This window comes from Rhincodon typus, chromosome 7, assembly GCF_021869965.1.
Source record: "Rhincodon typus isolate 14 chromosome 7, sRhiTyp1.1, whole genome shotgun sequence".
NCBI classification, from domain to species: domain Eukaryota; kingdom Metazoa; phylum Chordata; class Chondrichthyes; order Orectolobiformes; family Rhincodontidae; genus Rhincodon; species Rhincodon typus.
Genome location: NC_063338.1, coordinates 11,067,189 through 11,083,687, shown reverse-complemented (window position 1 = coordinate 11,083,687; position 16,499 = coordinate 11,067,189). Strand labels below are relative to the sequence as shown.

Genomic DNA, 16,499 nt, shown 5'->3' with positions numbered 1-16,499 from the left:
CGTTGACCTTGCTTTTTGTGCAATTTCTTTGTAGCCGTAACATTGCATTCTTCACTCTGTGCCATTACCCTAATGCACTTTGTTATGATCTGCCTGTACTGCACGCAAAACAAAACGTTTCACTGTACTTAGGCTCATGTGACAATAATAAATCAAATCAAATCAAATCAAATCAAATCAAACGTGCATGCACGCACACACACCTCTAGCTTTCCTCAGAACGATTGTTTCAAAATCAGTTAGAATCTTAAGGCTGTCTACTAGGCAACTCTTCAATCTTCCCAAGAGAAATGACAGTAGGCTGATCATTGTTTCTGCATGGGAGAAAATATCTCAATTCTGTGAATATCTTTTTAAATAGATTTTTGTATCCTTTCCAATGTCTGTGTTCTCCTTGTTATAATTACAAACTATTGTCCAGTCTTCCTGCTCTGGTACGTGTTAAAAGATGCAGTGGCAATGTTCAAGCCACAGAGGGGAATTCATTAATATGTTTTGGAAGGAAAAATGAGAGGCTGTATAAACTAAATGATGATGTTTTAAAGGGGATGCATAACAGGACATTCACACAGATAAATAATTGAACAAGTTGATAAAGATGTTAATAAGAATCTGGAGTATTCAACTTGTTAATTGAGGCAGTGTACGCAAAGTAAGCAAGTTATGGTAAACCCTGATGAAGCACTGGTCAGGCCTCAAGTCTCGTATCCTCTTCTGGGCACCACAATTCAAAATAATTGTCAAGGCTGTGGAAAGGACACACAGTAGTATTTACCAGAATAGTAAATTGTACAATGTAACTGATGACAGGTCATTTAGAAGTGTCTCGCTGGAATTTATCCAGAGGGAAAAGTCAGGGCCAACAGCTGAAATGTCGAGGCACGCCTGTATTTTTTAAAAATTCATTTTGTGGGATGTGGGGGTCGCTGGCTGGGCCAACGTTTCTTGCCCATCCCTAGTTGCCCTTGAGAAAGTGGTGGTGAGCTGCCTTCTTGAACCACTGCAGTGCTCCAGTTTATGGTTGACCCACAATGCTATTAGGGAGGGAATTCCAGGATTTTGACCCAGCGACAGTGAAGGAACGGCGATATATTTCCAAATCAGGATGGTGAGTGGCTTGGAGGGAACCTGGAGGTGGTGGTGTTCCCATATGTCTGCTGCCCTTATCCTTCTAGGTGGAAGCTGCCGTGGTTTGGAAGGTGCTCTCTGAGGATCTTTGGTGAATTTCTGCAGTGTATCTCGTAGATAGTACACACAAGATGTACCAGGAAAGACTCAGCTGGATTTTACCATCTGAGGGTGTGACTTCAGCTCCTATTTAGGAGGATATCCTACTTCAAAGAACTCATCAGCTAGTAGCTGTCCAATGCCAGCAGTACCGCTGGGCACTGCTCAAACAGCATTTAGTTCCTGATAAGGCTTAAAGCAGAAGGCCTAAATAAAAGGTAAGTGGGGGTGCCACCTTACCTAAACCCTCAGCCAGGGCTGTGAGCACCCTTCAATCCCACTGATAAGATCCCAGTGATGATGGCCATTAATTGTCCAATAGGTGTGTGGGCTGCCCAATACCTACCCTGGCTCTGGTTAAAAAAAAAAGCCTGCAGAAGTATTTAAGCAATGAGCACATGCCCTCCTGCCATCCCACTTCATGTCACCCTTCAATGCCCCTCTCACTTTCTCTTTGTCCTTCTCCTCTCTCTCTCTTTTCTCTCCTCTCTCCCTCTCTCTTACTCTCTCTCTTCTCTCCTCTTGCTGTCTTTTCTTTCTTCTCTCTCCTCTCTCTTCTCTCTCTTCTCTTTTCTCTCCTTTTGCTCTCTTTTCTCTCCTTTTGCTCTCTTTTCTCTCCTTTTGCTGTCTTTTCTTTCTTCTCTCTCTCTCTCCTCTCTCTCTGTTCTCTCTTCTCTCTCTCTTTTCTCTCCTCTCTCTCTCTCTCTATCTCTTTACCCTCCTGTCTCTCTCTCTCTCTCTCTCTCTCTCTCTCTCTTTCTACCTCTCCACCTCTCCAGATGCTGCCGAGCCTCCTGCAAATTCCTACCAAATTTTTTTTTGTGTTTACCAGAATGGTGCTTCAGATAAGGGACCAGGGTTTCTGTGAAGCGATAGAGGAAACTGAGATTTTTCTTCTTGGAGCCACAAAGGCTAAAGGACAATTTAATAGTGGAATTCAAAAGGAAGAAACAGTTCAACAGTGTAGATGGGGAGAGGCTAGCAGGCGTGTTGTTAACCAATGACAACAGATTGAAGTCAAGACAAAAAGAGAGCAGGTGCAGGATGAAAAGAACAATTTCTTAAGATCTTGAATGTACTACCTGAAAGGGTGATGGGAGCAGATTTGATTGTAACTTTCAAAATTGAATTAAGTAAGTACTACAAAAGAAATAAAACCTTTCAGGGTTATGGGGAAAGCATGGAGTAAAGCCAATTGCTTGTCCTTTTGAAGAATTGATAGAGACCCAAAGGACTGTATAAACTCCTTTTGTACAATCCTGCCATTGCAGGTTTAATACTTTACTGCTGAGGGGAGTAGCGAAGGGTGCAATAATTGTCTGTCTATCATTTCTTTATTTGTAGCACGTTAGTCGTGCAGAATTGGTTGCCTCATTTTCCCACATAAGAACAGTCATTTCGCTCAAGAAATGAGTTGATGTTCAGTCATTTCAGTGTGATAAGACATTGTCTGCATGCTCAAGTGCCAATATTAATAATTTGCAATTGAGGACTAAGATAAATGTTGAGCAAAGGGTTGTTGATGATGGTTGAAGGACATGGTTGCGTCGGGCTTTATCAAGGACGGGTTTGCAGTGCCTGCATTATTCTAATAATTAATTTCTTTATGATTCAATAGATATATTTTAACATGGAAACTATTTTTCAATTGCACAGCCAAATCTTCATGTGATTGTATATACATCACGAAGGCAGTTTGGCTCATTGAAGGCAGGGCTATAGACATGGTTTATCTTACCATTCCTCTTCTCCTTCATATCACTAGCAGTTGATTACTGGCTTATTTCACGCATGAGAAGAAACTGGTATCTCATGAGCAGTTTCATTTCTTTTGAGTTGTAGGTTTTCAATATTCATGAAAATCGCTCCTGTAATAAACCGCTTGTGGTGAAATGGCTAACATTTGTTTATATGACAGACACAATGATTTCAACTCTACATTGCTCCTATTAATTTTTAAAAAATCTATAGACAAGGTCACAACAAATTAATTTTTTTTGTTACAGAGCTAATATAGTGATTTTTTTTTTCCTTTGTGTGATTTATAGTTCTCCTGAGACTTTTGTTGTGCAATATAAAACTATATGCTATTGGTAATCTTAACATACCAGTAATATTCCTAGGCTAATCATCCAGAGGCTTGAATTAATACTCTGGGGACAAGAATTCAAATCCCACTAAGGCAGCTGGGAAATTTGAGTTTTGTTAATATGGAACAAAATGCTAGTTTCATTAATAGTGATCACAAAATTACTGGATTGTTGTTAAGAAAAGCCACCTGGTTTACTTATGTCATTAAAAACATTTCCATCCTTTTTTTGTCTGGCCTACATGTGACTATATACCAAAACAATGTGGTAAATGTTTCACTGCCCTCAAATGGCCTAGCAAGTCACTTAGCTATAGCTGTACAGTCTGGCATTGGAAATAACAAAGGCACACCCTGCTCAGTCCATGCTGCAAAACCAAGTGTGGAGGCTTGTGTGAAAATTTGGAATGATGTCCCATCGATAATGGCTCGATGTGGTCATGCTCGAAGAATTATTCCTGTTAGCATCCCAGACTCCTCCATCACCATCCTGCCATTTGTCCTGCCCACCAGAGGTGGCACCACAATGGCATGCACATGGGGAGGGGGTGTTCCCGAGACACCTAAACATTGACTCCAGACCCCATTAAGTGCCATGGCATTAGATCAAACTTGAGCAAGGAAATCTTTGCCACCCTCCTTCAATTGATGAGTCGGTGCTGCTCCATTTTGAAGACCACTTTGACACACATCGTTAAGAGTGGCTCAACTGCCACTAACCAATGTGATTAAGTCCTGAAGGACATATCTGCTAGAACAGGCCTGTGGTTGGTGTTGAGGGAACCAATGCAATGGAAAAATGTTGGGAAACGTGACCTTGGTCTCAACAATCGACCTCTTGCAGATTTTCATTAGCATTTGCTTAAGGCACTGTTGGTGAGGAGTGACTGCAGGCAATGTTTCTAAAAATGAAGTTCCTTCCTCATACTGAGGATACCTTCCATTGTGTTGTATGGTAATAACACAGTATATACTAAATGGGATAGGCTCCGATATGATTCAATCAAGTTGCTCAATACAGACACCCATGAGTTGCTGTAGGCCTTTGGCAACAGAACTGTGTACCAGTACAATTTCTAACCTCATGGCTCAGCAACTCCCTAGTTCTGCCATTCCAACAAGCCAGTGGATCAACCCTGGTTCAATGAGGAATGCAGGAGAGCCTGCAGACCTCCAGAGGAAGTGCCATGTTGGTGAAATTGCGTGGAAGGGGCGTGTTCCAGTCGTGGCTAAGTGATCAGAATGACACCCACAGCCCGTGAATGAATTCTTTCAAACATATTGCCCTTTCAAATAAGCCAATGTGAATCAACGGGGAGCTCTCTCCTGGTTGGAGTTATAGCTGACACAAATGATAATTCTTGTGATTTAATGGATGCCAACCATCTCAGTGGTTCTGTGATTCCATTCGCCATCTTTTACTGTAGGCGGCGACATTGACGTTCACAGTAACAGGTGCAGGCCTTTTATCCCCTGAGCCTCTCCCATCATGAATTATGTATCTGTATCTTAATTGCATTTACCTGCTTTGGTCCTGTCACCTTTGATAGGCTTACCTAATAAAAATCTCTCAATGTTAATTTGAAAATTTTCAATTTACACCCGGCCACAGCAACATTTTAGGGGAGAGCATTCCAGATTTCTATGGCTGTAGTTGAGTTGGAAAGTGTTTCCTGACGTCACGTGTGAGCAACCTGGCTGTAAGTTTAGGTTTATGGCCCCATATTTTGAACTCCCCAAACTATAGGAAATTGTTTCTCTATCTCACTCGTGGCTATTCTTGACTAATCTTAATCACCTTGATTAGATTGCACTTAATCTTCTATACTCCAGGAAATACGCAATTGGGACTGGATTTTCATTACCAAAGTAGCTAAACTGAAGCACAAAATTTCCTGACTCAGGTACTTCATCAATCACTTGCCATCAGTGAAGAAGTCACAGACAATTGCACAATGTTCAACACATTCACAACTCCATAGACACTGAAGAAGTCCATGTCCATTTGCAGTTAGACCTTGGCTATGTTCAGGCTTGGCTGGTAGTTGGAACCTAACTTTCGTTCCACACAATGTGGATCAATAGACAACAAGAGAGAACCTAAACTTCAAACCTTGACATTCAACGACAATACTATTGCTGAATCCCCAACAATCAACATGCTGGGGATTACTACTGAACAGAATCTCAACTGGACCAGTTCATGTAAATACTGTGGTTACAAAGGAAGGTCAGAGACAATTCTGCAGGGACTCACCTGCAGCCTCAACAATGCCTGTCCACCATCTACAAGATACGAGGCCATAGTATGAAGGATACTCTCAAATTGCCTGCTGGGTACAACTCTGGCAATACTCCGTAGTCTCAACACCATCCAGCACTAAGTAACACACACCTCATCACTCCATTAAACATTCGCTCTCTCCACCACCACAGCACAGCAGCAATGTGTACCATCAGCGACAGGCACTGCTTCAATTCACCAAGGCTTTTTTGACAGCATATTCCGAACCTTCAACCTCTGCCATGCTGAAAGACAGGGGCAGCAGATACATGGCTACACTAGAGGCTGCACATTCCCTTCCAAGCCCCCTTCCACCCTGACTTTGGATCAATTTCACTGTTCCTTTGATTGCCGTGGGGTCACAATCCTGGGACTGTTCTTCTAACAGCGCAGTCGGTGTACCTCCACCACATGGACCGCAGAGGATCAAGAGGCTTACTGCTTCGGACTTGAGTAATTGGGGATGGGTGACAAGTGCTGGCTTTGCCAGAGCTGCTCAAACTCCATGAAAGTTTTATTTTTATTCTACCACATTGGGTCTGGCGTACCATTGTTAAAGGCACCTGCAGCCAGCCCTACTTCATGGAAATCTGGTCGCTAGTCACGGTAACCTATCCTAATAATTGTAACTCTTTTGGCCTCTGTGTCATTCAGGTGATTCTGCACTGCACTGCCTTGAAGGCCACTAACTCTTTCCACAGGTGCAGTGACTCAAATCTGAATGAAAATGCAGAATAACCAGAGCTTTGTAAGTAGAAACCTAAAACTCACCACTTCATATCTCATGCCCCTTGAGAAGAAGGCTAATGTTCCACTGCAGTTCAAATTTGCATTTTGTTTCTGTCCATTCAGATTCTCCTACAAAGACCACCTGTTCGTCACTGTACGCTTTCTGTCCTGGTTTCTTGGTCATGTGAACTGAGGAACTGAGACAATGCCTTATCTTTCTGCACAGCGACCAATTTGACAATTTAAAAACAGAAGCGGCTGCAATTTCTGATATGTCTTTAAGTTACGGAATTGCGTGTTCACATTAACTCTGCGACCTGCCAATGATAGGAATTGCATCCGAGGCCGAGAAAGCCCTTTGTAAATTCAGCAGTTAATAGCTACATTAAGGCTAGTTACAAAAGCAATTGGCAGGTCTCTCTGAAGAGAGGCAATAGGAGTTCACATAGCTATAAATGAGAATATTAAATGTCCCTGTATGTTCGTAATACACCTCTTTAAAATAAAATATAAACAAACAAAATTACTTATTTATGGGGCTCTGACAGTTATTAAAATCAAGAAAACATTCTGGATGACAAAGAAATAGGATTTTTATTCCCACTCGTGAGGCCAAGAGAGGCATATTGTGGAAATACAAAACCCAAGTCAGTGCCCTTCCATTATAAATTTTTTAATTATTTATGCACTGTGTGGACAATATCGGCAGCAGAAAATATCAAATATTGAAAGGAGAGACCACTGCATTTCTATTAAGAATATTTGGTGACGTGAATACACTAGCAGTACTTATTTTGAGTGGTGAATTGTTTCAGAATAAATGGTTTCCTGTCATTATTAGTGAAGGACCTTCAGACAGTGAAATTACCATCACAAACAAAAAGAAAAATAGCTGGAGAAACTTAGTCGGTCTGGTTGCATCTGTGGAGAGAAAGCAGAGCCAATGTTTCAGATCCAGTGACTCTTCTTCAGAAGGGTCATTTACATCTCCTGTAGACATGTCTTTCATTTATTTACTTGTCCCATAAGGATCTTATTTTGCCTTGTATCAACCCTCAACCGCTCCCATTCTCTCCTGTTTTACAAGCTATCGTGGACTCTCCCTTTTGATTGCTCATCATCCTCCTTCCCCGAGTTTGCTGAAAAAGACTATTCCATTTCTAATTACTTCAGCTCTGACAAAAAGCCATCAACCCGAAACGTTAGTTCTGCTTCTCTTTTTCCACAGGTGCTACCAGATCTGCTGAATCTCATCATCACCTTCTCAACTAATGCCAGGCAATAAATGCTGATATTGCCAATGACACTCACGTCCCATGAATAAACGTTTTTTTTAAAAGAAGCATACTTTCCACAGTACTGTTGAATGATGTTTGTTAAGCTTGGTTATGATGTGATCTAGTACCATAGTAGGTCACTGGAATTAAGATTCATATTTACCTCAATCTTGTGAAATTATGGAACAGTCATTGAGGGACACCCAGGTGTTTTGAATGGCCTGTTCCTGCTACCCAGACATATCAATTTTTAAATTTTAAACAATTACCCAATAATGACGTTGAGACTTGGAAATATATTACTTTCGAATTACAACTACCCTGAACATTTGGATGAATATATAACGGATGCTATACAGATCAGAAAAATAAATTGAAGAAGTTTAAGTATTTATTTATGTGAAAATTATTATACTTGAACATGCTAGCTAAAAACGCCATTCATCTTTTAATATTTGTGACTTTTCTTTTTCTCTTGAAGGTGGCCACAGGTGGCCTGAAATATACTTCTACAGCTGCTTGGTGCCAACTTGTACCTAACTCGCTTTCTGAGTTCAGTCGATGATAGTCAGCATGTTATTAATGTCAACTAATTACAGTGGGGAGGAGGATTCAATTTGAAGGAAGTTTTAGAAAACAAAAAGGAATAAGAGATCAGAGGTGCAGGCAGTGAAGAGGCGAGTGACAATCAAAGTTATAGAGTTATACAGCACGGAAACAGACCCTTCGGCCTAACTCATCTGTGCCGACAAGATATCCTAAATTAATCTAGTCCCATTTTACAGTATTTGGCCCATGTCCCTCTAAACCCATCCTATAAACCTGCCCAGATGCCTTTTAAATGTTGTAATTATAACTGCCTCCACCACTTACTCTAGCAGTTCATTCCATACACACAGCACCCTCTGCATGAAAAAGTTGCCCTTTGGGTCCCTTTTAAATCTTTCCCCTCTCATCTTTGTGGGATCATGTTCAATAACGACCAAGATCTGTGAGTGATGAAAATAGCCTCTTTATTGAGCATTGGCAGTAGCACAGTTCGCGGCAGCGATGGAATCCAAAGTACAGTTTTACGGTAGCCTCTTTTATATACAGTTTTTATATACATTAAAATTTTAGCATTATAGTAACACACAGTTCTATCTATTATACACAAGTTTGCATGACATCTGCCCTGGGGAAGCAGGAGATGGTTTAAGCACTTCCTAAATGCTGGCTGTTACTCCTGATGGGATTAGAATGTCTGCCTGGTCTGAACTTGCATAATTAAGAGGTGTTAGTCCTTTTTTTGTCTTTAAAATTAGTAATGTTAGTAAAAATACTGGCCCTATGTGATCTAAATAGGTGAGAAATTATACGTGTACTAAATAAACGTACAGAGGATATTAAACTGGTCTCCTGCAGCTGGGTGGTGAGATTTCATTTACTATCACCGGTTTTGACAGTTCGTACACATTTATTCATGCAGCTTCATGGAATTGCTGTTTTGATAGTAAGTTTCTTAAAGGGGTAGCGGCCCTATTTAATATGTATTTGAAAGGTGCATACTAGTGAGGGAAACTGTTTGATATTCTGCAACCTGTTCGGGTTCCGAGAGACAGTTGCTAAGAGCTAATTAATATTATAATCTTTCCATAGTTTCAAGTGAGTTATGGAGACACAGTGGCAGGGATGGCATTGTTCTCAGTAGGTTATGGTATTAACACTTATTCCAGGGTAGCCTTTGGTACAGAAACAAGTCTAAACGCTGCTAGCAGCATGGGATCGATAAGAATTGAAAGGTGTGAAAAAGCAGTAATGGTTGGAAAGGATGTTTAATTTAGCTTAACGCGGTTTTATGAATGAGTGAATGGAAACACAGTCTAGTAAACATAGTGCACTTGTGTGTGAGTTGGTAAAGAGAATTATAATACAATATCTCACACCTTAAACCTATACCTTCTAGTTTTGGACTCCCCACCCCTGGGAAAAAGACCTTGGCTATTCACCCTGTCTGTGCTCTTCATGATTTTATAAATCTCTAGCAAGGAAGGGGTAGAAAATATAGTCAGAATTGTGCATCAGAAATTAAAACCAGAATAAGTAATCATGGTAAAAAGTCAAAGCTTATGGTTCTGTATCTGAATGCTCACAGTATTTGTGAAAAAGATGGTTGAGTTGCTTGGAAAATGGGAATAAATGATTAAGACTGATCCCTCCATTCATAGAACTCCTGGTGGCAGTCCTGGAAATTCATATCAACGTTTTGAATTTGTGTCCTCTTACCATACTCACAACTTAGTTGGAAGCAGTCTTCCAAGTTTCCTGTTTCCTTTCTCCTTTACCTAATTGTTTGTTTGCTGGAACTGAATGATGGTGTGATAAGCTGCTGTAGTCCTTAACACATCCTTGGAAACCTCTTTTCTTTGACCGTGCCTCTAGCACCTTGTTGAACAGCTTGACTTGGCAATGAGGAATACAGCTTGACCCCTCCCCCACCCTTCTTCAACAGCACCTTAGAAACCAGTGACTCCATGACTTAGAAAGACAAGGGCAGCTGCCACCTTGAAGCACTGTTAACTCCAGTTCTCCCCACGTTGTACATTATTGCGACTTGGGTCTATGCCACCAGTTTTTCATCATCATTGGATCAAGATCCTGGAATCCCCACTCAAACAGCACAATGATGTCCCTCCCCTTCAGTGCATGGCCTGCAACAGTTCAAAAGGACCGCCCGTCATCATCATCATCTTTAGGTAAACTGAATGTCCCTTTTCTCTTCTGTCCTGATTTCCAAGGGCTGGTCCACATTTCCAGTAGTTTTCTGGTAACGGGATAGGCAGTAAATACCAGCCTATGACGCATGTGTTCCCAGAATGAATTAAAAAACTTCAGCAAGCCTATGCTTTCAGATGGTGAAATCCCTTCGGAATATCGGATTAGGATGTTTTCAAAAAAACACAACTGATTATGACAGTTTCATGCACGTATTTGCCAGGAACACATCACTTTCAAAAACCATTAATTGAAATTTTAACATGCATCGTATGCATTCCAGTTACATAACGATTATAATAGTGCCGATATCCAACCAGTGGATAGGATGTGCAGCTGCTCCATGTGTCTTTCCATTATTGATGTAGAATCTTAGAATGATTGAGAACACAGAGAGGCAATTCAATCCATTGGGCTTGGGGCTGGTACTTCGAGAAAAAACCCATCTGTTTAGCCTCACTCCCGGCTCTTTGCTCAAATCTCTGTAAACCAGAACATAATAAAAAGGTGTTTTCCATCCAGGTCCTCAGCCTTTAACCTATTCAGTTTAATCATTGCTGATCTGAGCCTCAAATCCATTTTCCTGCCTTGGTTCCAAATCCCTTAATACTCTCACCTATCAAACATTTATCAGTCTAACATTTGGAATGACTCAGCCTCAGCATCTTATTTTTTTCCAGACTTTCATTTCACTTTTTGCCAAATGCTAGTTCCCAGCACTCCACTTGAACAGCCTAGTTCTAATTTTAAAGTTATGCCTTCTTGTTCCGAGTTCCACGCCCCAGAGGCAAACTGTTTGTCACTTTACACAGAGGATGGTTAGAACATGGAACCAGCTACCACACAAAGTATTTGAGAGAAATGACATAGATGCATTTAGGGGAACCTAGAATGAACTGCTGAGACAAAAAGGAAAGATGGATCTGTTTATGTGGTTAAATGATGTGGGGTGATAGAGTTTCATTTATACATAGCCAGCTGAACCAAATGCCCCATTACTATGTTATTAATTTGATAGAATACTGTGAATTCTGCCAAATCACTTAATTCCCCTCAACTGGATCACTTCTTAATCTTTTTGCTGACGTTGTGACAGGTACTAATAGCTGGAGTTGTGGATGAGACTTAAATGTTCGGCAATGGATTCTCTAAGTGTCAACCCTAAAAATTGAGACAATTTCTACATATTAGTTTTTTTATAAACAACTGCGTACCCCACGAGGCAAATTGCACCCAGTCGGAGTTTTTATTTTCCGTTAGATGCTTCCTGCCAGGCTATTTACTGAGTTCTGATGCATATCTGTTGAGATATTTATGTGTTTTCTTTGAGTCTATTTTGAGTGTTATGAGCTTTAACTGTCCTACTTCTACCTCAAAGAATTTTGTTGAGACAACCGTCTCTAATGGTAAAATTTGAAGAGCTCCAACTCTGTAGAGGAATATTTGGAATGAATCAAAAAATGCCAACACCCTGAGAAACAAAGTAATGTTCTTGTCATTATATGTAAGACTACACTTGCTGACACCAAGGAGAATGTGCAATATCAATGATACCACTTATAAATATAGTCACAAATAGATACAAAAATCTATTAAAGATAATATTCTAAGGAAACTGTTTAATGGTGGGGTGTGGGGTCACAGAAATTAATTGTAAAATGAAGGTGGAATTTTAAGTTTTAAAAATCAGGTAAAAGTAATGTGTATGTGCAGTCGGAAATAATCAGTAGTGCTTTAGTTAAAGAAAAATAATGAGTATTTTGATGAATCAGTATATTATGGTATTTTACAGTGGTCATTGTAAAACAAAAAAACATTTTTCTTTTAATATTCATTAATCATCTTATTATTTTGTGTGCGTGCGCCATGTATTTGGTGTCAGAAAATAGATTATTTTTTAAAGATGATAGAATCCCTACAATATGGAAGCAGGTCATTCGGCCCATTGAGCCCACACTGATCCTCCGAGGAGCATCCCACTCAGACCCACCCTACCTACCCTACCTGTAACCCTGCATTTCCCATGGCTAATCCACCTAGCCTGCACATTCCTGGATGCTTTGGGCAATTTAGCATGGCCAATCCACCTAACCTGCACATCTGTGGACTGTGGGAGGAAACACCTGCAGAAACAGGGAGAACGTGCATGCTCCACGCAGGAAGTCACCCGAGGGTGGAATTGAACGTGGGCCCCTGCTGCTTTAGGGCAGCCACGCTAACCATTGAGCCACTGTGTGACAATGAATCTATGGCCCATAACATTTTAGAGATTTGATAAAAGATCGTAAGAGCTGAATTTCACCAGCCTCTTAGCAAGGGAGTGGGAAGTGAGAAGAAAGGGAAAGTGGTATGAGAAGGTGCGCCCAGCGCATTCCCGCTGTAGTGCCATTTTGTCAAGGAGTGATGGTAACCAAGCCACCCACTTAGAGCCCAGTTGAGCTCTTTGACTGGCCGATTAAGGACCTGTTCCAGCCTCCACTCACATTTTGCCATGGCCAGGTGAGTTTGGGGCAGTGGCTCCATCTGCCCTCAGGATCCCATTTCCTCTACAGTTTGCTGGGGCCAGCACCTACAGGGAAATGCCCCTGCGTTTCCAGGGTGCCCAGCCATCGAAGCGCCCTGTCCTGCTGATGCAATCCCACAAATGGCCAGCGCTGGCAGTGGTGCTGCTGAGTTGACAGAGACAGCAGCTTTTGCAGCAGCTGTTTAATTGGCTGGCACTAGGATCGTGCTTCCTGAGCCATGTCACTGGCCAAAGCAGGCTTGACTTCTGCTTTTAGAACAGGCTGGTGGGGCTTCAACCTCAGTCATGATATTCAGCCCAATGATTCCATTTTCGAGCAATTCTCGTTCAGCCTCACTGCTGTAAGAAGAGGTTTAAAAAAAACAGGCCAGAAATCTCACCCTGGCCAGAAGTATCTGTATTTCCGTAGTGCCATTCCTGATTTCAAGGTACCCTGAGGTATTTTTTTTAAAAAATGACATAATATGCGAAAGAAACTGATTGCATACCTTTATTGAAAAAAAAGAAAGAACTTGTATTGCTAATCACACTTTTTACAATGTCAGGATGTCCCAAAATGTTTTACAGGAAACGGAGGACTCTTTGAATTCTGGTGTCCGTTGTAATGTTGTAAATTCAGCAGCTAATTTGCATACAACAGCCATGGGATAATTGCCAACAAATCAAAATCTTGGTAATGTTTGTCTAGGGATAATAGGAGAGCTTCCCCGGTCGTCTTCAAAATAGCAACATGGGGTCTTTTGTACTTGAGAGGGAAGGTGCAACCTCGGTTCCATTTCTAAGGGGAAAAATAGTCACTTCTGACAGCAAGGCCTTTCCTCAGTGCTGAGCTGAATGTCAGCCTAGATGTTGTACTCAAATATCCAATCCAGATCTTGCACCCAGGCTCTCCAACTCATAAATTGGGTAATTGGAGGGTAATTAATGAGGAGCTGTTTTTCAGGCAGATGAATGTTGTACAGAGATTGTCCTTCAACACTTGTTGGGTAGAGAATAGTATTAAGATAGGAAAACCAGAAAGTGATAAATGAAAATATACTTCTAAATGAAATTAGAATGCACTGACATGTTTTAAAATTCTTTTCAATCTATACTTCTTTTTCAAATCTGTGGCAATAGATTCTGAAGAGAGTTCCCAGTCAGGCCATGAGACCCCTGGCAGTGAATCCGCATTACAGGGGAACACGGAGCATGAGGATGTGGAGAACTCGGATGGCAAGACAAAGAAAGAGAAAAAGAAGAAAGAGAAGAAAAAGAAGGTGAAAACAAAGGGAAAGACGAAAGACAAAGAGAAGAAGAAGGAGAATGATAACCAGGAAAAGAAAGCCAAGAAGAAAGGCTTCGGAGCAATGCTGAGGTATTTAATGGAGTTTATTCTGGATGTCAGGATGCATTTTTGCACACAGAGTAAATCTGAAACTCTACTGTCCAAGAGGCGTTGAGGCTGTGAGTCAAATGAGTATTTTGCAACTGAGATGTATACAATTTTGTTAGACAAGGGTTATGGAACTGAGGCCATGCAGGTGGAGTTGAGACCCCACCAGAAGTTTTTCAGCTGGTTTTATGTTCAAGTGTGCTCAATACATTCAGTAATATCATTGGATGTCATAGGGTTTTTATTTGATGTCATTTGATAGCCAATGGTGTCAGGTGATCACTGTTGAATTACTAAGGATGTCAAGTAATTGCTAAACGATCACTTTTGAGTGCAAATGATCACAAACATATGATGCCTGTGAAGGAAAATTGACGTCAAATTTGGCTGGCAGAGTATATAGGAACTTATTGAATAAGGGGACATTGGCTCATGGGACTGAATGGCCTATTCTCGTAGAATCATAGAATCCACACAGTGCAGATAGGGGCCATTCAGCCCATCTAATCTACATCAACCCTTAAAGAGCACCCCACCAGACCCCCACCACCCACCCCCAACTACCCACTCTATCCCCATAACTCCACATATACCACAGCTCGTCCACCTAGTTGGCATATTTTGGACTGTGGGAAGAAACTGGAGAACCTGGTAGAAATCCATGCGGACAGGGGGCTAACGTGCAAAATCCACATAAGGCTAGAATTGAACCCAGGTCCCTGTGTTGAGAGCCAACAGTGCTAACCACTGTGCCGCAGTATTCTAGTTCCTATGTTCTATAAGTTCTAATTAAATGCTGTTGTGCTTGGTCGCTAATCATCAATAATCAGCTCACATTTGGAATTTGGGCTCGGATTCCTCTGAAAACTGACTTGAAAAAAGTTCGGAGGAATCAGAATAAGTTTCTTCCAACTGGCTGTTAAACGTCTTTCTGAACTCACCTAGATTTTCTGCCATATTAACTGGGGTGAGATTTCCTCTGCACTTTCATTTAGATCTTGGATGTTTGGAGGCCCAAGGTTAGATCGTTACCCTGTGCAAAGCTACTTTCCAACTGCTGCTCATAAGCACATTACGGTTTGCCTTTAGAATTGCAACTATAAAGGGAGAAATTAATGAGTTCTCGTTTAACAAAAGCTCGCTTTTGCATAGCATTTCTAATGTGATAAGTGACCCAAAACATATCGCAGAAAGGTATGAAAGTAGGAATTGATACTGAGCCACTTAAAGATGTACCAAAATTTGGACTAAAAGCTTGGTAAAAGATGCAAGCATTGAGCAGCATCTTCCTGCAGAAGAGATTTAGCGAGGATACTTTAGGCTGAGACAGCTGAATACACAGCATCCAATGTTGCAATGTGAAAAATCGTAGATGCATGAGAGCCAGAATTAGAATGACGGAATGTCTATGTAAGCTTTATTTTCCTGGTTATCAATCTCTTTCTTCTCTTTATCTTTATTCTTTCCCTTCGTTTTCACCTTCTTTGTCTTCTCTCTTCTTTTTCATTTTCTTTGTCTTGCCATCTAGGTTCTCCACATCCTCATGTTCTGTGTTCTCCTGTAAAGTGGATTTGCTGCCAGGGGTCTCATGGTCTGACTGGGAACTCTCTTCAGAATCTCTTGCCAGATTTGAGGAAGAAAAAAGTATAGATTTAAAAGAGTTTTAAAACGCATGAGTGCATTCCAATTTCTTTTAAAAGTATATTTTCATTTATTGTTAAACACATGCTGAAAACGCAGATCCAACATAGGATCTGTAAACGAAAAAGAAAAATTCTGTCTTTATATACTCCTGTTGTATTATCCCAGGACGTTCCAAAGTCTTTCACGGCCAATGCAATGTCTTTTGAAATGCTATCGCTGATGTAATGTTAGAACTATTTGTACACAGCAAGGTCCCACAAACAGCAGTGTAATAATGGTCTGATGATCTGTTTTATTAATTTCTAATAGTTAAGGGATAAATATTGGTTGGGACGAAATCTTCTCTGTGCTTCTCTGAAATTTGTGCCACACAATATTTTATGTACACCTGAGAGAACAGACAGGCTTTTAATTAATGTTCTATCCAAAAATCAGCATTTTTTTTTTGCAGTGTAGCACTCCCTCAGTACTGTGCTCTGTGTGGTCAGTCTGGATGTCTTATTTTGATTGTAAAGCAGTCTCAACATTCTGTGGAGCTGTGGAACACAGCAGGCCAGGCAGCATCAGAGAAGCAGGAAAGTTGATGTTTGAGGTCA

The 16,499-nt window shown here is 40.9% G+C and overlaps 1 protein-coding gene across 1 annotated transcript in view; it reads left to right on the top strand.

The window, feature by feature from the left end:
- The window catches only part of LOC109932140 (partitioning defective 3 homolog B), an 851,675-nt gene that overhangs the window by 515,387 nt on the left and 319,789 nt on the right, over nt 1-16,499 (top strand). Inside the window, exon 17 of the mRNA XM_048599077.1 lies at nt 14,004-14,241. Coding sequence (XP_048455034.1) covers nt 14,004-14,241 — 238 coding nt within the window. The remainder of the gene's footprint in view (nt 1-14,003; nt 14,242-16,499) is intronic.